We start from the raw sequence: 26,153 nt of genomic DNA, 5'->3' as shown, positions 1-26,153 counted from the left end.
ACTGCTCTCTCCTCACGGGAAAGTAATTAGGAAAGTGTGATTACGAGTTTAGAGAGAGAGAGAGAGAGAGAGAGAGAGAGAGAGAGAGAGAGAGAGAGAGATGAGGAGCTTTGAATGTGATTCAGAATCATGGGTTTCTTCAGCAATCTCATTCCAAGAGAACCCAGAAGAAGAAGATGAGATGACAAATCAACCGCTAGAAGAATTCGTAGAAGGAGAAAGAGAAGCAGAATGGCCGAAGCTGAAGAGCATGAAGAAGAAGAAGAAGAACCAGGTTTTGCTTGAAGGGTATGTAGAGGCAGTGGACGAAGACGATCTGACGAGGACCAAGAGCTTGACGGACGAGGACCTTGATGAGCTCAAAGGGTGCTTGGATCTGGGCTTTGGGTTCAGCTACAATGAGATTCCTGAGCTCTGCAACACATTGCCTGCTCTTGAGCTTTGTTACTCTATGAGCCAGAAGTTCATGGACGAGCACCAGAAGTCTCCCGAGAACTCTCCGGCGGCGTCCCCACCCGATTCGTGCCCTTCGGTTTCGAGCCCGATTGCCAATTGGAAGATCTCTAGTCCTGGTGAGTCATCTGGCTTTTCTGTAAATTTTTCTTTTTTGGGTTTTTTTTTTTTCTTTGGTTTTAAACAAAACTGTGACATTGTTAGCTGGCTGTGACTTGTTGATGATCCAGGTCCTCCCTTTGTTTTACTGTATTATGGGTTTGGATTGTGATTTAATATGAACTCAAGATGAAATTAGGAATTTGTTGTCTGACTATCGATTATTTGAATGGAATTTGGGAAGTGTAAATTGGTCTGTTTGATGTTTTCTATGGATGAATTGATGAACTGGGTCCTCTGTTTTTAGAAGTGTCAGTTGTGGTATGATTGATGTGGAGGTTAATATTGAAGGTTCTGCCTTATTTTGAGATATTGGTGAAGTTACTCTACATTGAGTCTTGGTTTGAATTTGTCCCCAATTGGGGTCTCTGTTGTTATTCTAATGTTGTTTCAATACATAATGAATCTTCAAATATCTGACCTCTTGGTGACTTTTTGCTTGTCCAGGTGACCATCCGGAGGATGTGAAAGCAAGGCTCAAATACTGGGCACAGGCTGTGGCATGCACAGTTAGATTATGCAGCTGAGAAAGATTAGGACTTTTTGGATTAATTTCTTAGAGGAAAATCAGAAAATGGATGGACAGTTTCTTTGAGATCAAGCAAACATCAATAGTGTGGACCATCATCTGGAGCTTGCGCTTCACTGGTTTATTCCAGAATGGCTTCTATCAGGAATGAATGTTCCTGCAATTCTTTAGCTGGAGATGAACTCCTAGAACCTGTTGATGATTGATTTACTTTGAGGAAGAGGAAGATTGAAGATGAATATTTCAGGTTTGAGATCAACCAAATACCTGAGCCTTGACTTAATTGTTCCGAAGCTAAACCATTGTTTAGGATTATTGTATCCAGAATAAGGAAAATAAATCATGAAATGAATAAACGTATCCTTCGATTTTATTTCTAGTCAATGTTTTGGTGTCTATGAATTCCAACCTTAGCTGTTGGTTTTTATGCAGCGGTGAAAGCCTTCATTAGAGCTTCACCAAGTACTTGCTGACCTCTGCATTTGCTGAGGTAACTAACCTAACTGATCAGTGAACATTGTGTGCTTTTTCCGGTGCTCACAATTATGACACTATAATGAATGTTATGGTTCTGTGATGCGAAGAATGCTTAACCGTACTGACTATTTTTGTATATCCGTCCTATGGATAGATTTACACCCATTCGGCTGGAATTGCAGATGCAATTGGAAAGAGGGAGAGGATTGGGTACCTATTTTTCCTGATTGACCATGAAATTTCATTTGTAAATTCTCAATTTTGATCCTCTGGTTTGTTTTCTTGAAATATGGTTTCTGGTTATGTCAAGGGACTGTAACTTTCAAGTTTTGTTGTCTATATGGTTACTGATACATTCTAGCTATTTTATTTTCTGTTAGCACTGGAGAAGTAAAATGATGACCTTAATTTGGGAAAATTTTTCTAGTTGTGTGATCTTCATTAACGAATTGTAACCTGGAGATAAACTTTGGAAAACTTTAGAATGTGTGGCTTATTAGTAAGTAGTCTTGAAGAATACTTTCAGAAGGTTTTTCTATATTTTAAAATTTTTTAATTTATCAGAGAAGACCTTAAGGATGGGAAACAAGGTATAGGTACTACAATGCAAATTGGAACGGTAATGTTTGATTGTGTTCCAGGTATTTGGGATTTATTCCTTGTATGGGATAAGAGAAAGGATTGCCTCACATTGTATGCAGAAAAATGAATGGGACAAGAAAGGATTGCCTCACATTTTTATCACATGAATTAGAGTGGGATGAGAGAGATAAATATATACAACTTATATGCTCTTTTTAGCTCTTCTTAGGTCGGGATGAGAGAGATAAATACATACGACTTATATGCTCTTTTTTGCACTTTTTAGGTCTATGTGATAAGAGAGATAAAAATTGAGACATAGTATTGTATGGAAATTTTTCTACACTTGTATGGCTCATAGTTTTTATAAGAGGGGGAGAGGGTTGCTGCCATATTGCCATGGACCTATTCAACGTTTTGGATGCAATTTTGACTTGGCAATCTTGTGTCCCAAGAATTTAGAATGTGCTTCCTTCCTCGTGTATGATTGGAGGTTTATAATTTGGCCTACCTTCATTAACTTGTCTTTCCAAAGAATCTTATCAAATACGGCAACTTATTAATTAATTAATTAATTTTAGTTATATGCCAGCTTCATAAATCATTGGGGATGGTCATCTACTCTTTTTGGGTCAAAGGATTTGTTGCCATTAAGTAAACCCAGTTAAACACTACTTATTTTCTAACATGTATGAGTCGTTTCATTTTCTTTCTGGCCAATGAGCAATTCTTAGATGTTACGCAATTGTGCAAGTGTGTTAAATATGTCTTTTACTTCACGTTACTTATTTCCAATGTCGACTGAAATTTCTCACTTTCACACTATTAGTTGTCACAACAAAGAGTAATGTTATTTGGACAATCTTTGCTAATTTTCCAACCACTTCAAATGGCAATTTAAAAGAAAATAATTTTCATTTTGAGAATGGAGAGATGATAACAATGTAAGGATTGAAAATTGAACAAAAAATTGAGGTTAGCTAGTACACAGAAAAAATACATCTTGTTTGTATAAAAAGCAATTCCTTTGATTTGCAATTGATCATCCAAGTAGCTGAAACAAATGAATAAATGAAGGTCTCATCTTCTCTCTATCTTTGAACAATCTCATTCTTCCTCATCAATTGTCTTTACTTCTGCATCCCACCACCATTCAGCAGACCCTGCTTGCCTTGACACAATCTATAGACTTCTGGTGAAGTGGGTTCTTTTTCTTGGGTCTCAAAGCTCATTCTTGGGCCTTTTTCGAGTTTCATCCGGAATAATGAGTGGATTAGACAAGTGTTGGAAAATAAATTTAAGCGCAATGGAGGAACACTTCATCTAATAAATGCAAACATGATCTTCGAGATGTACAACCTAAAAGCCGCACACAGCTCCCAGACAATAATGAGCTTATTTGATAACAACAATTGGAACTCTTCGTTAAAACTCTTCTCAATTGTATTGCTCTTAACCTTTGTATTATCTCACTTGCTTTATTATATGGAGGAAAAATTTTAGAAAAAAGACTGACTATAACCCATGTTGTAGTGCAGTATGCCGAATTCACTTTGTACCAATTTCTTATTACAATCTACTGTTTGACTCAATTAAGGGTTTTTCGTCAACTCTGTGAAAACATCCGTTAAAAGTTGATCAGGTGATCAGGTGACCCAAATATGATCAAATTTAAGGGCCAAAATCATCATTAAAAAGTAGTTATAAAAATAAAAAAAATAAATAGAGTTAAAAAAAGGGTGGGAGGATGCAGAACCCTCCCCCCGCCCGCCACCCCCCACCCCCCCATCCCACCTCACCCCTCCTCTCTTCCCCCTCTAGCCTGCCCCCTCCTCCGCTGTCGACCCCTTGCCCCACTAGCGACACCCTTTCCCCTCTACCACGTCTCTCTCTTTCTCTCTTATGTGTGAACACCGCCAAATCCAAGGTGTGTCAATGGTGTATGTTCACGCCTAGTAGAGAGAGAAAGAGAGTGAAGGAGAAAGATAGTGAGAGAGATAGAGAGAAAGAGGGTGAGAGACAGAGAAAGTGAGACACATAGATAGAGAGAGAAGTGTAAGAGGGGGGAGAAGGGTGGCCGGTGTAGGGGAGGGGGGAGTCGTCAGACCATGGCCAGAGAGGGGAAATGAGGTGGGGTGGGAGTGGGAGTGTTGGAAATATGCGCACTAAAATCAATAGTAATTTTTGTTGATGCGACTCAATGGATATTTCAATTAATATATAATATAGAAACATATTAATAGGCATATTCATTATTCATTACACTGAGAACTCGAGGATCAATGTGTCAATGAATATATGCATCTATGGAATCTAAGTGGGACATGGTGAGCTAAATGGTTAGTCATTGAAACTCATGCTGCCTTATGTTTAGATTCCTAAATGTTTCTAGTCAAGGAAGAGAATGTTAACTAAATATTAACATTCCGAAAAGACTAGCATATGTTAATGATTTATCGCTTGAGGAGATGGTGAATCTCATGCCATAGTGTATGGACACTAGAGCAAGTATGTGGATGCATGTTACATATTGATGAGATTATATTTGGAGTTTTGACTTGTATTCCATACTTCAAAAATAAAATCATGACATTGGATGAAAGAAAGACCTCACAGTATTGGAATCATACTTGAATAGGTTTTTAGGCTAATTTTATTTGGTTTGGGAGCCATGAATTGTGGCTATGTGGTAGCCTTGAATTTTTTACCCTTCTTTAATTTTAATCACTTTAATTTTTGGCATTTTATTTTGAGGAATTTAGAATTTCCTTAATTATTTTTGGCAAAGTAGGAACTTTATGGTTCTAAAATTTTTCTTGGATTGAGAGAGAGATCATGGTTGGAGGGTGCTCATCTCAATAAATTCCAAAAGGTTTAGTGGAGTGGAATTGAATTTTGGAGAAAGGAATGTGATTTATCCAAAGTTTGGTGATTTAGGATTATTTTGAATTTCCAAAAATTAGTTTGGAAAGTGAGATTTTTCTTAATTGTTTTGGAAGTCAAAATATTTTTTTGAGGATTTAGATAAAAAGTATTTATCAATACAAGTTTGTAGGGTTTTTTGGTGAATTATTTAGAGTCTCGAGCTATTTTTGATGAATTTTCAAAGTTTGAAGAATTTTAGTAATTAAAACAAAGGAGTATGCTCATATGGCGTTTGGTTTTAACCTCAGTCGTCCAACCCAAAATACAAAAGGAAGCTTTCACATAGCCCAAACCAACGTTATTTTGGTGTTTTTTGTGTTGACACTTCTTTAACCCTCAATCTCATCCCTTGATCTTGGTTTTTGGATGCAATCTTAGCCACCCATTCTTGCCACCCACTGTAGCCAATCCTAGGCAACGACTAAAACGGATTTGAGCCATTCAATCCGCCCAAAAGATCCTATATCCCTCCATTTTTCACCCCCATAAGCCTATAAATAAAGGCATCCCTTCCCCATTTTCACTCTGGCATTTTTCTTTTTTCTTTATTGTAAGTTTTTCCTTTTTTTAGTTGTTCTTATTAGCTTGGACTTAAGAAGAAATCCTTACTAGATTGGTTTTTGTTTTCTAGGGACATATGTCCGAAAAGAAAGGTCATGCCAGAACCTTGCCGAAATTAACTTGTGACTAAGTTATTTTTGGACTTGGATTTCCAGTTACATAGAAAAGAATTTTGAGCATTGGTGAATTGGACGGTGCACTATAAAAAGGTTAAGCTTTAGACTGTAGATAAGGGAAAACTCACACCCTGTGTATGAACCTTTTTCTTGTGTGTATGTATGATAGTAATATTGTTGCAGTAGAAAGATGCATGTTTTTTCTGCCATATGTTGCATAATTTTTTGACAATGATATTAACTATTGCGATATCTATTGTGATATTTTGATGACCTCTGAGTTAGGAGTCACATAATCAATGACCTTGAGTTTCAATCTTCTAACTTTCACTACTACAAAATTATTGATAGATATCACTACATAAATATCGGTTGTAAATGCAACTAACATGGTAAATTTTTTAATATCACTTTTATTTTAATTTTTTAAAAATAGAAAATTACATTTAAATCAATAAAACATTTTAATATTACATAATGATCAATGTAAATTTTCTTTTCCCATAATGGTTAATGGATTTTGAAATTATATTCCACTTTAGTCACTAAGCCTAATACATTTGATGATGTCATGTATTTTGATGCATTAGAATATATCAAATTGCCCTTCCCTTTTTTTTACTACTTCTGGGTGTAAAATTACAACGTAGCCATTGATTTAGTTTAGGATATAAAAATGTGATTTAGGGTATAGAAATGAGATACACGGTATATAAATGAAGTTTAGGGTTTAGAAATAGGTTTTAGGGTTTTAGAGTTTATGGCTTAGAATTTAGGTCTGCCCAAAATCCGAAAGCTAAATCCTAAATCGTTTTGCTGCGTAGCAATTAAACACAAATCTAATATAAATCTAATTAAATTTGAAAAGTAATGTATGTTTATTAATTTATTATAATTTTTTTTTTTCATTTTGGTCAGTAACTAAAATAAAATTTTAAAAAAGTGCATTGATTAATATGTAATTGTGAAAAGTTTTATTTATTTATTTGTAATTGACCCTTTTAAAAACCGATATCAATACCATTTTTCACATAATCAAATTTAATGATTAATTAACTAACATCCATGAAAGAAAGACTGTGTGTCATCCAACAAATAATAGTTTTTGAGTACCTAATTGAGACAAAGACCAAGGTTTTGTATCAAAATTGACAAAAACCTTTTCTTATTACTTTTTAGTTTTTGCTAAAAAGTTTCTGAGACCCAAAACGACATCGTATGGGCTGAGTGTTTCAAAATCTTAAAAAACGACGCCAAAGCTATCAGACCTCCTCTTCTATCGCGATTGCTGCCTCTTCTCTCCCTGAAAGACTGAAAAAATTCCTAGGCTGCTCTGATTGGGGATTTCGGCGGCAAACCACTAAATTGGACGACATTTCGGTGGTTGTAGAGAAGCTTGGAGAGAAGTTGCAGGAACCCGAGCTTGGAGGTTTTTGTTCTCTTCTTCTTCTTTCAGTTTTTCTTCTTCTTCTTCACTGTTCTAGCTGGGTTGGTATTTGATTTTTCTAGTGTTAGACGAATATTTTGCTGCAACTTGGTAGTACCGTTGGGCAGAAAAGTACAATTGGCTATTTGGGTTTTACTTTTTTTTTTGTTATTGCAACTTTTTTGTATTCCTTTTCCAATTTGAGTGCAAAATCCCCTTCTCCATTTGATTCTTTGGATAAGGATGATGGTGATGTTAGTTTGAATGATGTTGATGATGAGGAGTGGGATGGATGAAGTGGATTTTCTCTTTTGGGTTTGCTTTTTTGTATGTTTTGTGAATGACCTTGTTAGATGATCATTATTATGCTTGTTTGGATTCCTTTTGTAAGTTGGATGATCTTGTTGAATTTGATATGATTAATGGTTGATTATTATCAACCAAAATAGCATAGGGAAAATGGGAAATAACAAGAATTTGATATTTTCATTAGGAAAAATCCATTCTTTGTTAGTGGTCATGCCGTACCTTGTTCGCGAGAATCTATTCATTGGCAACATCAGTGATGCAGCAGAAATTCTCCAAAATGGTAGCACCAATATCACACATATTCTATCAGTTCTGAGTTCGGCATCAATATCATTTTTCTCTGAATGGCGGAAGGGTCTTACAATTCCCACAAAGGAAATTAAGAAGGTCTATGTTAGCGGGTCTGGTGGTAGCACAGCTTCTGAGGATGATTCTGGTGATGGGACAAAAAGTAGCTTGTTGTCCGATAAGCTCTTGTACTTGTTGGAATATGCAGGCAAGGATTTGAAGCTGGTGAGGATGGGGGTTCCACTGAGAGATATGGAGAGGGAAGATTTGTTGGATTATTTGGACGTGTCTTTGGATTTCATTGATAAGAGTAGAAAAGAGGGGTCTGTTTTGGTTCATTGCTTTGCCGGTGTGTCTAGAAGGTACATATTTTTTGCTCACTTTATCATTTTCATCTTTATTGTTTTCTTTAGTTTTTTTTTTTTTGGTGAAGTTTCTTTAGTTTTTTGTTACTGTTGCTTTCATCAATTTCTTGTCAATGGCTTTAAATATTCACAAAATTGACCTTCAGCATGGTTAGCTCTATGTTATTAGTTACATATTATTCTAGAAACACCAAAATTTTGTTGGTAGATACATGTCCTCTTATCAAAGGTTCTGCAAAGGCATTTCTTATTCCAAATCCACCTTTATTTAAGGCACAGAATAAAGTTGCATACGCTCGATATTGAATAATCTTTAGATCCTTCAAGAGGCTGCAACACCAACTGAAAACCATTTTTTTTAAGTGATAATTGTAGCTTTTTCAAAATTCCTCTTCTCAGTTCAACTAGAACAACTTTTGCGCAGTCACTGGTTTCTCTTGAAGCTTTTTATATTCCTTTTCTGCTCATTGAGAATTACAATATTCTGAAAAAAAATGACAAGAATTAAATCTGGAGTTGATGAGAGGGAAATAGAAGTGAGAGAGATGGGAAGAAGAAGGGACAGAAGAAGATTGAGGAGGGAGATGGATAGAAGAAGAGAAGAAGAAAGATGAGTTTAGATAGAAGGAGAAAGTGAGAGACAAAGGTACAATAAACTTTTTTGAACTCTCAATCAGAAATAGATTATATAGAAAATAATATACCTTTGGAGAGAAGTTACACATCAAATTCATTCATGGCTTTACATAACCGTTAGAACTTCTTTTCTACTATACTTGACCATAAGTACTTGTTGAGCTTCAGTACTGCAGGATTTTAAGTCTTGCAAAGAATTATTTAAATTACTAATATTCGATGACTTTCTTATCTAGTTATCTGCATGCAGTTGAGGAAGTGATTATATATTGGATGTGTGGTGCAAAATCCAGACAATGCAGCAATTGTTTTTAGTTTCTGCATAGCAACCATTATTAAAGGAAACTTATTGAAATCTACAAGTGTGAACAATATGAGTGATTATTAGAAAAATTAAAATGTAGTTGCTTGATAATGACCTTATAAAGTAAGTTCAAAATTTGATTTGCATGTGAGGCACTTAAAATTGAGTAAAATCTAATATTAAATATTGCGCAAACATATTTGATTTGTCTTTCAAATTCTTAAAAAAAAAAGAAATGGAAGGAAAGGTTGTTGAAATGCATGCATGCATATTTTCTGGGTCATAACTTTGGATGTTTGCATGGATGCTTATTTTATTTTGGCAGTGTTATTTTCATGTTATTTTCTGGGTCAAACAGTTTGTATCTATATATTCTCATGTTATTTTTGGCAGTGTTCAATAAACTCAAGTGCATCAAGTAGGATATTGTTTCTTTCTTATTTCTTTTTTAGAATAATATCTGTCTTGCTAATCTGTGTCAGAAATTGGCAGAACAGGCCTATATTATTTAGCTTTTCTAGTTTACTGAATTGTCAAGTTTAAAGGGTTATCACCCATCTTTGCGTGTTTGTTGCAGTGCAGCTATCATTACAGCATATCTGATGAGAACAGAACATTTATCTCAAGAAGGTGTGAACAAATCATTTATTGTTTTTTCTATTGTGAGTCTACATATTGGTATATGACTATTATATTTTCAAGATCCCAATAGTTGTTTTGTCAGATTTAGATAAAAAATAGTTTTGACAAGCTTATATAACTTTAAAAGAAAAATTGAGGGGAGAGTGGGTTTCTGATGCTAAATTGCTTGACTCTTAAACCCTCCCCCCCCCCCCCCCCCCCTCTTCTGTTTTTTTTCCTTTCTTCTCATGCATTATGAATAGCTGTTTTATCAGATTTAGATTAGAAGTAATTCTTCACAAGCTTATATAACCTTAAAGAAAAAAAAAAAATTGCTAAGCAATTGAATTCATCAAAATGGAGAGAGAGAGAGAGAGAGAGAGAGAGAGAGTTGTGTTAACAAGCTTATATAACAAAAAAATTGCTAAGCAATTGAATTTGACAAAAAGGAGAGGGAGAGTGGGTTAGAAGCACTTAATTGCTTCTGTATTTACCCCTTTTTTTCTTATATACATTCCTGCAGATGCACTGGGATCCCTGCGGCAAAGCTGTGAGTTTGTTTGCCCCAATGATGGTTTTCTAGATCAGGTGATGCATAGAACTCCTATGTCACATTACGTGTTGCTAATCTTATTGTATCTATCCCATCATAAATTTTTTATTCTGTTGCAGCTAAAAATGTATGAGGAAATGGGCTTCAAGGTTGATCATGCCAGCCCCGTATATAAGTGTTTCCGCATGAAAGTATTGGGTATAATTTTTTCTTCTCCATTCCCACCCCTCTTATTTCCCAATGTTTCATTGAGCTGTCTGAATTAAGGGATGCTCATTAATATATCATGCATTTCAGTTTTTCAAAGGTTGATAGTATATGAGCTGATAAAAGTGTTCCATCGGGCATAGAGACTACGCTATAATTCTTATGCTGTCAACTGAAAAGCACTGTAGTGTATAGGCTTTTCTTGAGTCTCATGATATACTTATTTAAAAAAAGAAAAAAGAAAAATCATTAAGAAGGTGTTGAGGAGCACTGGCTTACCTAGTTGGTCACATTTCCATTGAAGTAAATCTGGCAATGGGTGAAGCCAAGTATTTTGACCAAGAAATATATTTTACAGGAATGACCCATGAGACATTTTTCTAGCATCATGGGGTAGTTCAGCCAATTTAAGCTTTATTCTCTATGGGTGAAAGAAAAAAATTCCAAGAGAAGTGAGTCAAGTTTTTTCAACTGATAAAAACTGGAAGTGCGGAATAATTTTATATCAAAACTTTTAATCTCTCCCCATACGGATGCTTGCTCAGCTGGTTGGGTGGTTATTGCTCAATGAATGTCTTTTTGAGAAGTGGGATGGTCATAACTCATAATTGTTTTGGGTTGAATATGAATGGACAATGCTTGATTATGAGAAGCCCCAAGAGAAGCTTCGTTTCTCTCTCACCACATGAAGTTAGTGAATAATACTTTGGTGGGGGTTGTAGTCCAAGTTTCTTAGAACGGAACAAACCTCTTTTGGATGCTAATGGAAGATACTCTTCTAGGTTCTCAAAGGAACTCAAAAAACCAAGGCTAATTTTATTAATAATCCAAAACAAAACAAAAAAGATTCTCTCAACTTACTTTTAATCTCAATTTATAAAACTACAAAAACCCTAATAATAAAGTTGATAGGCCTTAAAATAAAAATAATTTCAAACATCAAGTTAACTTAGGAAAGCTATTCTGAAAAAAAAAAAAAAAACTTAGGGAAAACTAACATAAGAAAGATTCATAAACCCTAATTATTAGAACTACTACAATGCTGCTACAGTGCCCATGCTCCTCCACCCTGCGTAGCATTTTAGCCCGGAACAGCTAACAACATGGGAAGGATTAACAACTACATTGCAATGTTCCTTGTGTTATTTACTATGTGAGAAATTGTTTGGCTCAGCACAGGAGACATTATAACTTATTCTTACTCATTTTGGTGGAAGTTTTCAATATTAGTGGCAAATGTGAATGTCTGTTTCACTGCAATTGAAGAATTTTTTTCCCATCCTTTCAGGTGAATCTTACCATCGAGGGGAGAGAATAGACACTTCTAAATTTGGGGCAGATCCTGGGTTGCCTAGTGAAGTTTCCTCTGAAGTAGAAGCAACTCCAAATGGTGGAAAAACTGGTACTCCTGCATTCCGCTGCAAGAAATGCCGAAGAGTGGTTGCATTACAGGACAATGTTGTGGATCACATTCCAGGTGAGGGTGAGACATCTTTTGAGTGGCGCAAGCGAAAAAGTAGCAAGGCATATAATAAGTCTGAGGATTCTGAATGTTCATCCATTTTTGTTGAGCCTCTAAGGTGGATGACGGCAGGTAAAGTTACATATATGAATTCCTTATTTGTATACCTTTTGTTCTTTATACTTGTTTTGATTTTTTTTTTTTTTTTTTCTATAGAATTGGATGATGAACTGTCACATGAGATTTCATATCAACTATAGATAGATTTTTGTCATTGCCAATCGTTCCATTTAGTTGACAATTTTATGGAATTTCAAATAATGAAAATAGATTCCCATTTGTCCTACAGATGTGAAGAATCCACATCGCTTTTCTTGATCATCTTTTTTTCTATATTTCCTAAGCTTATGTAGGTTTCCATATACCTCAACTTAAGTAAAGTAGAACTTATTTTTGTTGGTGGCATCTTTCTTTCAATGTGATTTGGCATAGAAACACCAAATAGTTTAATCTTTCTTAGCATTTCTTTCATTACCCAGTTGAAGAAGGTGCAGTGGAGGGGAAATTGTCCTGTGCACATTGTGAAGCTCGCTTGGGTTACTTCAATTGGTCAGGCATCCAATGTAGTTGTGGGAGCTGGATCACCCCCGCCTTCCAGCTTCATAAAAGCCGTGTGGACATGAGCACCGTCTAATATCTGTCGAGGCAAAGCCCGAGTTTAGCCCCCCCATCAAGAGATAGATGGGTCCAATACCCATCCAAAATGATCATTAAAGTATAGAATACTAGGATTTGCAAGACAATCAGCAAACATAGAAGAAAAGGAGGTAAGTATATGAAGTTTTCCTACTGTGTACCCAGGACAAAATGGAGCTGCTGCAGCTAGACAAAATGCTGTGCGCCTTGATATGTGTTATATGAGATTCGGGTGTTTTTCTTTCTCTTCCAATGCGAACTAGATTAGGTGACTGAATATTGTGTCGTCATATCGGTGGATATGGTATGAACTGTTAAGATTATAAAGTTTTGAGTCATTATGGGGATCACATTGTATATCTTGGAGAATAGCCCCCTTTATAATTATCCAATTTTAGTAGTAAACGTTTTAATTCGTGGGTGGCTTATAGTACATGGTAAAGATGTTGCAGGAATGAAATTCTGGTGAATTCTTCCTGTATGAAAGTTACAAAAACCACCGAAAAAAAACATTACGTACTTTGTGTAACTTATTTCCGAATTTTTCAAATAATATGAAACAGAAAAAACTGATCCTCAAAGTCCAAGATTAATTTACCAATCACAACTACGCTTTTGTCCGTGAGGAGAAGAAAAGAAACACGATAGCCCAGCTGAAAATGAAATTGTTTTTAAGGAGTTCAGACCTATTATACCTAATTTTAGACAAAAAAAAACTGATTTGTGAAGTAATTTAGCCATGAGTTATTTTGATAACAATGATTTGTGAAGTAATATACAACTCAGTTATTTAGTGAAAACTGACGTGTGAAGTAATTTAGACTTATTTCGAAAAACAACTGATAAGTAAAGTAATATAAACATCAGGTATTTGGCTAAAATTGACATGTGAAATAATATAGACATTAGTTAATTAACTCAAACTGATATGATAAGTGCTATAGACATCAGTTTTGAAGCTAATATCTATTGGGGGAATAGTTATCATGACGGGGCTTATCTATTTTTTGTATTTTTACATCAGTTTTTCGACTGATGCATATTAACATTATTGTTTTAGTGATTATTTGGAGATGTTAGAATTTTGATTAAAATTTTTGGAAGTTGAATTTTGAAATTGAGGTTATAGGAAAATAATACTACTTGAGAGGAGTCCATAGAATTTTTCGGACTTCCGAGCTATTTTTAATGAAAATTTAATGTTAAAGGATTTTAAAAAATAGAAAATAGGAAAGTGTTATCATGGATTGATCATTTTTGGCAGAAAATTTGACGAAATGTTGAAGGGTGATATTGATGTGCTAGTGGTAAATATGGAGGACCACATTGAGCGAAAAAGAACTTTAAGGACCAAGTTGATATATTGGTCAAAATTAAGGGATTATTTGTGATTAAAAAAAATAAAAATAAAAAAAATTCAAAATAATCACCAAATTTTGGATAAATCACAATCCTATCTCCCAAACTTTATCCCACTCGAACTAAACCTTATAGACTTTGTTGAGATGAGCATCATCCAACCATGCCTTCACTTTTGGCACAAGAAAAATTCTAATACCTCTAATGAATTCCTATTTTTGCCAAAAATAAATCAAGGAAATTCTAAATTCCTCAAATAAAGTGCCGAAAATTAAAGTGACTAAAATTAAGTTAAGGCGAAAAATTTAGGGCTACCACATCCACTTCCCCCTGACCGCTTGAATTAGCCTTAACTGCTTATTCTAATTTATATTTTGACACATCGTTTAGTGAATAAATTTGAGGACTCTAAGTCTCTAATATTATTATAAAAATAAATGAGGTGTTAGTGTATTTGCTTTTCTCACATCAGAACCATTTTATAAGGCCAATGACTATTTAGTCTAGTGGATAATACTCAATCTTTCTTTGTCGGAGTAGGTCTTGAGTTTAAATCTCATGGAAGGTAGTTAATCAATAAGAAACCCTAACCGCCACAAAAAGAGCTCTTTTCTCTCTCCTCAACTCTCCCTCCCTCAGTTGAGTTTTCCAGGTGTGTTTCTCACAGGCTCGATCCCCCTGCCTCTCCTTTTTATGGTTTTGGTATGACCTACGAGATACTCTCCTCCTTGTAAGTGAGAGCTTTTCCAAATTTCAATATGAAAGATTTTTCCGACGTCTAGTTTTAGCAACAATGCGCACTGGGTCGGATCATCGGCAGAGCGGCGGGAGATCATCATGATGGCGCAGCAACGACAACAGCAACGGCGAAGAAAGGTCGTGGTTTCGCGCCTACGATCTGCCGCACTTAGTAGTCGCGACTTCGCGTCCTCCTTCTCTCACACAGAGTGTGGGTGGTGGCTGTTGCCTGGTGGTGCTAGCTATGGTCTTTGTTTGTTTATTTTGTTTTGGTTTATTCTTGTGTATTTCAGCCCTGCTCGTCCTAAGGTTTTGTTTTACAGGTTTAGAGCTTTTATTCCCGTGTCAGAGATTGAAGGTGGAGGTGCCTCGAACGAAAGAGGTGTGTTTATGCCCTTCAATACCTCCATGTTCCATCATTAAAAATTAGTTCGGCATGAGATTGAGTTTACTTTGTATGCGAATTTTGTTCGTCTGTTTTGTTTATGTTGCCTCCAGTCCATAGGGTCAAGTTATTGTTTTTGCATTTGATGGTCCTTTCTGTGTGAAGCCTTGAGAATTTGGTCTTTAGTAGATCTTGACCCTATTGTCTCCGGTCCACAGGGTCAAGATCTAGTTGTTGACAATTTTACTTGCATGCTTGTTCTTTAGCTGTGTAGTTGTTGTGTCGAATTTGCTAGATGTTGTAGTGGCAGAAGATCTTGTAATTCTTCTTATGCTTCATTATTTCAATCAAGTCTTGAGCCTAACTTTCTCAAAAATAAAAAGGAAAAAGTTGATTAATAAGTAAAAAAAATTTTTTATAAGTGGTTGCATCTCTGTCCACCAATGGCCAATGGTTGTGTCACGTGACCTTATGGCTAAATTCTATACCTTATGGGCCCATGACATAAAGTTCAATTCAAGGTTCCTATCCTTTCTACATTAATTTAAATATAATAATAATATTATATAGGAGGCTAAAGTGGCCCTCCATTACATGATTCTCGTCTTACCCAATACCCACTTTTTCTTCTACATACACTAACAAGCATAAAGCTAGCCCGATCTCCAATATTCTCTCAATCTCACAACAACAACAACAACAACAACAACAACATGGAAGATCTCATCGCCCAATTCAGCTTCCTCTCAAACCAAGCCTTGCAAGACAAGAGCTTCGACCCCTCGACCATCGAAGACCTGATGAAGCTGTTCGAGATCGAAGCCTACAAGTCATGGGCTGCAGTGGAACTCCAGCAGCAACAAGAAGTGGAAGAGGCTGAGGCTTCCATGCAAGAAGCTGAGGACTACTTGGACTCGGTCATGGAGAGTGCCATGGATGAGTTCAGACGTTTTGAAGAGGAAATGGAGAACATATCGAGAGCTGAAGTGGACAGCTTGGTTAAGACTGCTGAGAGTGCAAGGAAGATGGGAAAGTTGATGGAAAATGCAGCTTCTGTGGCTTCCAAGAAGTATATTGAGGCTGCACTCAACTCAGCCACTGCTTCCATGAAATCAGCTTGGAAGGGAATTTCAGCTAAAAAGGTTCACCCTTCTTAATTAAATTGATTAAGGGTCATATATATATATGCCATTAATTCTAGGCATCATAATTGGGATTATGTAAGGACAATTTGGTATTTATTGCTCACTTTAATTACTTTATTACAACTTTGTATTTGCTTTGCAGTGTGAAAAAATTGGGTCCATTAAGTGGTTTCCCAAGATTTGGCATACTGACACTTCAGGCTCAAAAAAGAAAAAAAAAAAAAAAAGAATTAGAGATCAAATGTTCTACAGATATCATACATTTGGGGATAAAATTTATATATTGTTCTCTTATATATATATTTTTTTGTTTCTTGGTGTTTTTTCTCTAAATTTGTAGGATGCATTAATGAGATCCATCTCATATTCTCACAAATTGAATGAGAAAAATAACAAGAATAATGCTGATTATGATGATATTGATTGGGTTGAAATTTGGAATATCGCATAAAGGAATGATCTGTGGAAGACTGGAAGAGGACAGTCCCCAATTGTGGTACTGTTTCCCCAATTTTTTAATTGAGAGAAAAAAAAAAGGGGGAAGGGGTAACCGTTGATGTGGATAGTTGTCCATTGCTGACCACTTTCGGCATCAATAATTGAGTACGGCTTGAACAAATTTTTACCGTTGGCTTGTTTTTCCTATTTTGCCCTCACCAATTATTTTCAGTATCTAGTTATTTAGGGTTATATAAAAGAGGTAGGGCAAATTACAACTATATACATCAATTATATTTTCTTTTTCAATTTGGTACCTTATACTCAAAAAAGTTTTATTCCCGTACATCAACTTCAATATTGCATCTATCGAGTACCTTCGTTATCTGTTAACTTGGCACACGTCGACCCCCTCACTCATATTGACTTGACTTTTTAAAATAGCGACATCTACAAAAAAATAATAATAAAAAGAATCAATTACACTTTGCACCCCTCAAGTATATGTCATTTTTCACTTTGGTATTCGATGTTTAAAACATTTCAATGTGGAACCTAAAATTTATGAAAATTGCAATGTGCCCCTTCAGTTAACATTTTTGTTAATTTTGACTGCATATAACATGTGTGAGATTCATTTATACTAATGTGGACAATAAATTTACGCCACGTGAACAAAAAACAAATAAAAGCTAGCTAAATTTGTATAGGTTAAAAAAATAAAAATCAATTAAAATTTTGAAAAATTGAAAAAATAAAAATCTGGGCACGAAAGAGATGAGGGAGAGGTAGGGATGAATGAGATAATTTTTTATATTTAGTTTTAATGTTATCTTTTAATTTTTTAAATATATAATAAATTAATAATTTACCTGCCTTTTTCTAATTTCTTTTTTGTTTATTTGACTTATTTTATTTGTCCACGTAGTGTAAATTTACTATCCACATCAATATAAATGAATCTCACACTTTCTATATACAGTCAAAATTAATAGAAAAATTAACGAAAGAGGTACATTGCAATTTTCATAAACTTTAGATTCCACTTTGAAACATTTTGAATATCGGGTACCAAAGTGAAAAACGGTCTATACTTGAAGTATACAAAATGTAATTGACCCTAAAAAAAAAAGGGAAATTTTAGAATAAATACTAAAAAGAAAGAGGTTTTGCTATAGAAAGGGTCAATTACCAAAAAGTCAATAAAAAGTTTTAATATTACAAATAGGTCAATAAACATTTTCAAAAAACTATTATAGTCAACATTGACTAAAATGTAATAAACCAAATTACAAATTGTGCAAAAGAGGACATAACATTACAAGAAATTACGTGCACTGCCAACGGTCAAAAGATATAGGGTTTACATGAAAACAAGGGCAAAAACGTAAAATGAACGCAATTACTGTTTCAAGTAAATTCGGTAGTGGGCTGAGCAATTAACTAAAATATAATTTCTCAAAATATACTATTAACTAATATGAGATATGAAATTTTGTATTGACTATAATGTAATTTCGAAATGTTTTATTGACTTTTTTGTCATTTTCTATTTTACTTGTTTGTCAACATGCATGGTCCATATATAGTTTCTTATGTATATGTCATATATGATATTCTTCACCATCATCATGCATTAGCTAGATGATGGGTAAATACAAAGACTGGCGTTGACTCATTAATTAAGTTAATTTCACTAATTATATATAGGCTGTCTACTTGTGTGAAGTTCTTATGTGTACGAATTCTTCATTACCAACTTATAGCACTAAATTCCTGAAATCTTGGTCCTTATGCCTTAATGTTGGAATAAATGACACATAGTATGTTTTCGTGTGTGAATACGTTGATGAAGTCAATGAGGGTCACATGGAACTTCTAAGGTGTGAAAAGATACCAAACCTACATCACGGTTTCTAAAAATAGATACAACGTACTTGTCAATTATATGTGACTAATTTCATTGCAAGTAGAGGACTTGGGGTAGGCCAGTTGACCAAGCAGTTGTGCTGCTCCCCACCCACCAGGTTTCGATCCCCACCTCCCCCCCTCTAGGCCTCTCCTTGGCCTCCCTTTGTAACCAAAAAAAAAATTGTGATTAATAAATATAATGAATTAATAAATAATTGATAGAAATATAAATAGTAGTAAAATGAATATTTCTCATTTAAAAAATTTTGATTAATAAATAGCATCTAAAAAAATATAATGGATGTTGTAGAAGGGCATTAGAGAAACAAGTCATTACATGAGTACAAAACAATTTTAAGGAGTTCAGTAAACTACAAATTACAATTAAACAAGTCATTTCACATTGGCAATACATACAATTACCACAAGTTTCCTATTCTTTGTAATCTTGGATAAATGCTTCAACTAAGATTGGCCGACTCTATTAGCTAGAGTAACACATCCCTTTCCTTTAAACTGCAAAAACTACTTCCCACAGTCAATAAAAACTAGGAGGGATGTCAATAAAAGAACAGCAAAAATAAATTGAAGCTATCTATAAAGTCAATAAAAGAATGAAAGAATTAGAACCCTCACAGTACCATAGACAAGTCCTTAATTGCCAATAACATGCAAAAAATGTTAAATTCTGTAATTCACATTAGCACCTAAATAAAGATGCTCATGTATTATTGCCAACTTACATGGAATTTGACGGTCCCATAGAGGAACAAGGCCCTTGTACAACCTGCAATGGAGAATTGTTCACATGTAAATCATAACAAACAGTAGCCTGTATTACATAATTTTAAAATCTAAATCAATTATTCATGTGTCTGTCTGTGTTTTCTTGGTATATATATTAAGCATATCCATAAGCGCCTTGAGCAATGTAACCTTTAACGCCTTCCTCCTTGAGCAGTTCTGAAACCTGTTGATATGCTTTTGTACTTTGCAGGGTCAATATAAAAAACTAACAATAAAATACCCACAGTGTTATTTAAATTATCTAAAATATCCACCACTAAGTATAATTAGAAAAAAAAAAATTAAGAATCATAATAAGAAAGATAATAAAAACCCCAAACCTGATGATACAAATGCACTTTCACAAGTATAGAGTAATGGGGAGTCTAGTCGATTAGATCAACCAATCAATTCTCTCATATAAGTAGCTGTAGCTGCTCCAATGCACAACAGATATAAGTAGCTGCTCCAAATACAAAGATTTAAGAAAAGAAAAAGAAAATGAGAGTAAAAGAAAATAAAAGAATAAGTAAATCAAGTCAAAAATACCTGGAAGGCAGAAGAAATAACCATATGTTTAAAATAAATTTCCATTACCAACACTCATACTTTAAATCTAGCTATCTGAGCTAACACCAATCACCAAACACATACAGACACACACTTGGAAGACTCGTTAATAGTATCAGGGGAAGAGAAAAGTTTATATATAAATATGTACCTATGTATATAGTGTATAGAAGCATGTACCTAGCTGCTACTCAAACACCTACAGTGGAGACACCAATGCAGATAAAAAAAAAGTTAGTCAAGTAATTAAAAACAATAGCCTTATAAAAATTGTAAACACACAAAGACAACTTCAGATGGAAGATTATAACAGCAGTACCAGGTCCTCTTGGTGAATTGAAATACATGGCAAAATTCTGTTTGAAAATCAGAAGACAAACTAACTGATCAAGCATTTGCACAATAGTCCTTACCTTTCCAAAGATCACTGTAAGATACATGCATGAGAGGGAGCCACCAAAAATAAGTAACAAGACTGATAGTTAAGAAAAACACCTCCCATACCCTAGGAACAAGAACATCAAGGTAAAGAACTTGAGCAATAATCATATCTGCCATATCATCAACAATTCCCCCACAACATATTATTCTCTACCAGTCATATGAACAACAAAACCATGAGAAAATAGCTTGAGCATGAGAAAATAGACTTGATATATTAACAGTCCTTGAGACTTGATAGCTTGAGCATGAGAATATAGACTTGATACATTAACAGTCCTTATCTCTAAAAAGAATGATATTCCATACCAGGAGTGCCAAGAAGACTTTAGTAGTATAGCACCCTCTTAGTGCAATATATGTTTCGCTTACTCCTATTTTAAATAATCAATCAAACCAGAAAAAAAAAAAATCAGTGAATTAAACTCTCATTCCATTAAGTATGTACTAAAAAAAAAATTCAGTAATATATACTGATATTAATAATAAGAATGTTGCTAAATTAATAATTGATGCACTACTTAAAGTTATTTAAGATTATCTGACAACACCAAAAACCAAATACTAAACTATCAACACCTCTCCTCAAATCAATTTTCTTATGAATATCATATATTTGAGTTTGACTCTTTTGCATTAGAGAAAGAGGAACTGTAACGGAAATGAGTTTTCCGTTAGTCTCACAAACTACCCAAAACATTGAATTTAGTATTCATCTTCTCTACCAAGGCTACATAGGGAGCTTTCTCCTGATATAGAAAGCTCCCTCCCTAAAACAGTATCTTCCAACCTTAGATTGAGAAAGAATATTCTTACCAACACAATCAGAACATGTCCTAGTACAAGGTTTAGAGTATGTGCATGGATTAAGGAGGAAAGAAACCAACAGAGAAATCTGAAGAGAAGATAATACCTTTTCCTTGAAATTGGGTAAACAGGTATCCCCTGAATACTTCTCTAGTCCCAACAAATCCAGCTGCCCTCTGCCTTCAACATACTGCAACCCTAACCCTAGCTTCTTCACTCTTCAGCCTTACGAAAAACCCCCAATATAACCAATCCGATTGTACTTCGAATTCAGCAACAAAAACCTGGATCCGAGCAATTGCAATCGTATTATCAACGAAACCAGATATGAGTGAAGAGAGAGAGAGAAGAGAGAGAGAGAGAGAGAGAGAGAGAGAGAGAGAGAGAGAGAGAGAGCGAGAGAGACAAGAGAGGAGAGAGTGATATCGGCGAGAGTCAATCTGTGTTGCGCATTCGAAGGAGATCAGCAAGCTAGACTCGAGAGAGATGATTTGGGAGAGTGGTGAGCTTCAACACAATCTGGGGGAGGGAGAGAGAGAGAACGAAAAATAGAGAGATGGGTTTTTTTTTAATGTGTTGAGGGATGGGTCGGGTCTAAATTTTTAATTGTTGGGAAACAAGTCCAAATTTTTAAGTTGGATTTATTTCATATTTAGTACTTAAATTTTGATTCTTGTCTTAATGTGGTACCTAAACTTTTATTTGTCCCAATTGAGTACCTAAACTTTTATTTTGTGTCTAATAGGTACCAAAATGAATTTTTGTTAAAATTGTCAATAAAAATTAGGGGTAATATAGTCAAAGTATATTTTAATTATTTTCTTTATATGTTTAAAATTATTAAAAAAAAACACACAACAAACAAAAAAAATTAAAAATTAAAATTAAAATATAAATTTTTTGAAGTGACTATATTGCCCCTAACTTTTGTTGATAATTTTAACAGAAATTCATTTTGGTACCTATTAGACACAAAATAAAAGTTTAGGTACTCAATTGGGACAAATAAAAGTTTAGGTACCACATTAAGACAATGGTCAAAATTCAGGTACTAAATATGAAAAAAACCCTTTTAAGTTTGAGGAAATGTTTTATGGTTATGAGTTATGACTTATGAGTTTAAATATCAGTTTTAGAAAAAATTTTAATAAAAGGAAAACTTAATATATCAGTCTAAAAAATTTGGTGATATGTAGGGGTGGGCATCAAGCCGTCCGACCCACAGCTCCGCCCGCACCACCGGCTGTTTAACCTCAAGCTAACCCACCCCGATAGAGGCGGCTCGGGTGGCGGGTTCCGTTCTTTACCACCCGCCGAAGCCGAGCCGAGCCGCGAGAGAGAAAGAGAGTTGCATATGAGAGAGAGTGACATGCAAGAGAGAGAGTTGCAGATGCCAATCGATCTTCCTCCCCGACGCCCCCTCTACCCGCAACACCCCCCACGACGCCAGTTAATCTTCCTCCCCGCACCTTCTCTCTTCTCTCTTCTCTCCTCACTCTTCTTCTTCTTCTCGGCCAAGCCGTTTCCGACTGCTCCGACCCGTCTCCGACAAAGACCCGAGCCGACTCCCACCAGACTCGTATAGTTGGAAATGGTTTGGGCTCCAAGCCGAGCCGCCCACCCGATGCCAGGCCTAGTGATATGTAAATGGATGAACACATCATCCAAAAAATTAACTATATCAAAATATTAACAATATCAGTTTTCTTAATAACTAATATCTAAAAAGTGATGTCTATTAAAGTTATTGTTGCAGTGAATTGTCAATAATCCAAATTAAATTCTAATACCCTCTAATAATTAAAGTTATATTAACCTCAAATAAATCCCATAAATCCACAATAAATTATCATTTTCCCAAAATTATTTAGAAAAATTTATGAGGTCTCATGCTCAATTGATTGACTCCTTAAGAACCTTGTTTTTCTTGAGCCAGTACAAAAAGCCTACATGCTCAATTGATAAAGTCCCTAATACTTTTTTGATTGAAGGTTGTTGGGATTAGCAGTTTTGTTGACTGTGCTCTCAATTGATAGAGTGATTATGTGTATCAATACACAAAGTATCTAACGCATAGTTTTTAGAAAAATAGTTTTTGTGCTCTAAACATTCAATAGAGCGCTAATTGACTATTGATAGAACAAGTTTTCCAGAACTGTCAATTGATACACTAGGCCAGTGTATTGATCAATTATTTAAGTTCTATGTCTTTGTCTAACAGTCATGTTTTGCTTATCTCTACACTCGAGATATGTGATCTCTCATTAGGAGTAGATTATTTAGGTTATCCAACTGCTTGTGTTTCTTTATAAATATATCCTTATAGGCTTATAGCTCCTGTTGATCTTTGGAGATTTTTTTTTAAAAGGAACTTGAGAGTATACTCCTGGGGGTACGGGTATTGTGTTCTTGGGATTCTGAAGGCTGACCCTGTTGTGACATTGCAAGTTTGGGGTGGTGACTAAAAGAGAATACAAAAAAGGAATGAGAAAGTAGAGAAAGAAGATAGGGAAGAAGAAAGAGAGAAGGGGTTACAGAGGAGGAGGTGGGGTACTGCCAACGTTGCATGGAGGCCACTGGTATGGCCATATGGGTAGTAGGCATTGCAGTTGGGTGGGGTGGGCTTGGGTAGCTAGCTGTTTTTTTTTTTTTTTTTATAAATTGGGTAAACATAAGGCTGCCTTTTGGTTTGGTTTTTACTAAACCGATCGACTACTGACCGAATTTTTTTTGTTTGATATATCGACCGAATTTTTTTTGTTTGATATATCGATTTCACAATTCGAAAATTGAAAATTCAAAACCGAAAAAATCCAAAAAAAGTTGATGAATCGACCGATTATCGAAAATTATTATTGAAAAAAACTGAATCGATTATTACCAAAATATTTATAAAAAAAAAACTGAAACAATTACCGAAATTTGGTTATATATGCTTATATAATACTATTATGTTAATAGTACAATAAATATTAAACTACTAATATCTTAAACAGCTATAAGATAATATAATTATATAAAGTTATCATATTAATATTATCAAAAGTGTGAGTTAAGATATAGAGTCATTCTTTAATAAAGTAAATGTTATTATTTTTAGAAAAATAAGAATCTCATCTTTAGGTAGGTATTGCATATATATATATATATACTCATATTTATTGGTATATATACATACTAAATTAATAGGATATGTACTAATACATATTATTAAACTAATTATACTAGTATATATTATTACTAATATTAATATTATTGCAATTAATACTAGTACTATACTAAACTACCAATACTACTCGTGCAAATATATATTCATCAAACATTATATTTTATGCATCATATTTAACTAAATTTTAATTTATATTGGTATATAATAATTAGTATTATTATAATTAAATCGAAAATGAACCGAAGATATACTGAAGTATACCGAAAATGAACCGAAGATATACTAAAATAAATCGAAAATGAACCGTAAGTATCCGATACCAAAATTACCGAAAACTGAAGTTTACCAAAAATTACCGAACCGAAAAATATCGAAATCGAAAAATACTGAATTTTTTGGTTTTGATTTGGTAAGCCCTAATACCGATCCAAACCGATTGATAGGCAGCCCTAGGTAAACAACATTTTTGTCTTTGTATTTTGACCAAAGATCACATTTGGTTCTTATGGTTTAAATTTTTTCAATTTGGTCCTTATGTTAATTTAAATTCTCCATTTTGTGTTTATTTTCTAGGGAACTTGAAGCTCACAAAACTTATAGTGTTAAATTTTAATTTTAAGATTTTCTTAAATTCTTGTTTGAAAATTTAAATTCAAGACCACATACATGATTTTCGGTTATTTTTAATTAAAAGTTGCGAGTTTAAAAAATGGGCCAATAACAAAACATCAATAAATATTTTAATATTACAAATTAGTCGATGAAATTTTTAAAAATACCATGATAGTCATTATTTACTAAAATGAAATTAAGAGAAACTATGTGAATTAATAACCGGACAAAACACAAAAAAGAATATACAGATACTGCCTCTATGTTGACATGCTGTTGACATTACCAAATGTACAATTTTTTAAATTACATATAATTCAATAACAACCATATACTTTCTTTAATTGGTAACTGTATGATAATTACCATTTTATAATTGATAAATGTCACATAGTTATCTTTTTTTAATTGAAAATTGTGTGACAATTACCTTTTTTATGTTTTTTTATTGAAAATTGTCACACAATTATTATTTTCTAACTGGTAACTATCACACAGTTACCGTTTTTTAACTGGAGACTATCACACAGTTACAGTTTTTAGACTTGATGACTGTGTAACAATCACTATTTTTAAAATTGAGTCAAAATTTTTTGGAAGGGTATGATAGTAATTTAACAGTAGGAATAGTATAGGGCCACCCAAATTAAGCTGGCCTATTGACTAATATGTAATTAGCAAATATGTGTATGTGATCATTATGAGAATCCAAATTGTATTTTGATTATTATGAAATTTTTAAATGTTTTATTAATTTATTTGTAATTTTTAATTAAAAAAGTTTATTAGTCTCAATTTGAAAAAAGTTAAATTTCATAATGTCTTAAGATTATAAACGACATAAAACAAAAAAATGAAATTGGCAAAATTTGAACCACGAAAAATGATTTCAAATAAAAACACATGGATTAAAATCATTAAATATGTAGTTTACCTTTTTTAATTTTTTATTATTGCATTAGTAAAATAGTAAATTATATTTAAATTAATAAAACATTTTAATATTACATAATGGTCAATGTAATTTTTCTTTTCCCATAAAAGTCAATAAGTTTTGAAATTATATCCCATTTTAGTCACTAAGTCAAATTCACTTGATAATGTCATGTATTTTGGTGTATTG

At 34.0% G+C, this 26,153-nt stretch overlaps 3 protein-coding genes and 1 long non-coding RNA gene across 7 annotated transcripts; 3 read left to right on the top strand and 1 right to left on the bottom strand.

The window, feature by feature from the left end:
• On the top strand, nucleotides 1-2,042 carry LOC147293075 (uncharacterized). Of its 2 annotated transcripts, XR_015120396.1 has the most exons (4): nucleotides 1-572; nucleotides 1,060-1,388; nucleotides 1,574-1,631; nucleotides 1,773-2,042. XR_015120396.1 is itself a non-coding variant. In XM_086232404.1 (2 exons), the coding sequence occupies exons 1-2, from the start codon at nucleotides 101-103 to the stop codon at nucleotides 1,137-1,139; spliced, it is 552 nt and encodes a 183-aa protein (XP_086088530.1). In that variant the 5' UTR covers nucleotides 1-100; the 3' UTR covers nucleotides 1,140-1,520. The 2 variants fall into 2 exon arrangements, 1 of the variants encoding a protein (XP_086088530.1); XM_086232404.1 differs by lacking the exons at nucleotides 1,574-1,631; nucleotides 1,773-2,042 and having other exon boundaries at nucleotides 1,060-1,520.
• Nucleotides 2,043-7,077: 5,035 nt separating this feature from the next.
• On the top strand, nucleotides 7,078-13,084 carry LOC147293074 (uncharacterized). The gene is made up of 7 exons (XM_086232367.1): nucleotides 7,078-7,231; nucleotides 7,722-8,187; nucleotides 9,708-9,760; nucleotides 10,275-10,339; nucleotides 10,424-10,502; nucleotides 11,800-12,105; nucleotides 12,513-13,084. Exons 2-7 carry the CDS (start codon nucleotides 7,748-7,750, stop codon nucleotides 12,665-12,667), a joined length of 1,098 nt encoding a protein of 365 aa, XP_086088493.1. The 5' UTR covers nucleotides 7,078-7,231; nucleotides 7,722-7,747; the 3' UTR covers nucleotides 12,668-13,084.
• A 2,669-nt stretch (nucleotides 13,085-15,753) lies between these two features.
• On the top strand, nucleotides 15,754-16,549 carry LOC147293073 (uncharacterized). Its single transcript, XM_086233781.1, has one exon. It carries the CDS (start codon nucleotides 15,865-15,867, stop codon nucleotides 16,306-16,308), a length of 444 nt encoding a protein of 147 aa, XP_086089907.1. The 5' UTR covers nucleotides 15,754-15,864; the 3' UTR covers nucleotides 16,309-16,549.
• Nucleotides 16,550-19,003: 2,454 nt separating this feature from the next.
• On the bottom strand, nucleotides 19,004-21,767 carry LOC147293072 (uncharacterized). Of its 3 annotated transcripts, XR_015120539.1 has the most exons (4): nucleotides 21,356-21,767; nucleotides 19,582-20,816; nucleotides 19,389-19,432; nucleotides 19,004-19,161 (listed from the first exon to the last, which is right to left on the bottom strand). It is a non-coding gene; the product is annotated as an uncharacterized LOC147293072 (long non-coding RNA). The 3 variants fall into 3 exon arrangements; XR_015120541.1 differs by lacking the exons at nucleotides 19,004-19,161; nucleotides 19,389-19,432 and having other exon boundaries at nucleotides 19,451-19,894; nucleotides 20,153-20,816; XR_015120540.1 differs by lacking the exons at nucleotides 19,004-19,161; nucleotides 19,389-19,432 and having other exon boundaries at nucleotides 19,451-20,506; nucleotides 20,752-20,816.
• Nucleotides 21,768-26,153: the final 4,386 nt, after the last annotated feature.

This window comes from Dryas octopetala, chromosome 2, assembly GCF_963921425.1.
Source record: "Dryas octopetala chromosome 2, drDryOcto1.1, whole genome shotgun sequence".
Taxonomy (NCBI): Eukaryota; Viridiplantae; Streptophyta; class Magnoliopsida; order Rosales; family Rosaceae; genus Dryas; species Dryas octopetala.
The sequence above is the reverse complement of the archived record's forward strand: the minus strand, read 5'-3'. Positions and strand labels throughout refer to the sequence as shown.

What these genes read in the sequence shown, in the direction of transcription:
- LOC147293073 (XM_086233781.1), top strand. Translation starts at nt 15,865, where the DNA reads ATGGAAGATCTCATCGCCCAATTCAGCTTCCTCTCAAACCAAGCCTTG.
- LOC147293075 (XM_086232404.1), top strand. Translation starts at nt 101, where the DNA reads ATGAGGAGCTTTGAATGTGATTCAGAATCATGGGTTTCTTCAGCAATC. An exon ending in TTGGAAGATCTCTAGTCCTG is followed by an intron (nt 573 to 1,059) that starts GTGAGTCATCTG and finishes TTGCTTGTCCAG; the next exon opens with GTGACCATCCGGAGGATGTG.
- LOC147293074 (XM_086232367.1), top strand. Translation starts at nt 7,748, where the DNA reads ATGCCGTACCTTGTTCGCGAGAATCTATTCATTGGCAACATCAGTGAT. An exon ending in TTTGCCGGTGTGTCTAGAAG is followed by an intron (nt 8,188 to 9,707) that starts GTACATATTTTT and finishes TGTTTGTTGCAG; the next exon opens with TGCAGCTATCATTACAGCAT. An exon ending in TCTAAGGTGGATGACGGCAG is followed by an intron (nt 12,106 to 12,512) that starts GTAAAGTTACAT and finishes TTCATTACCCAG; the next exon opens with TTGAAGAAGGTGCAGTGGAG.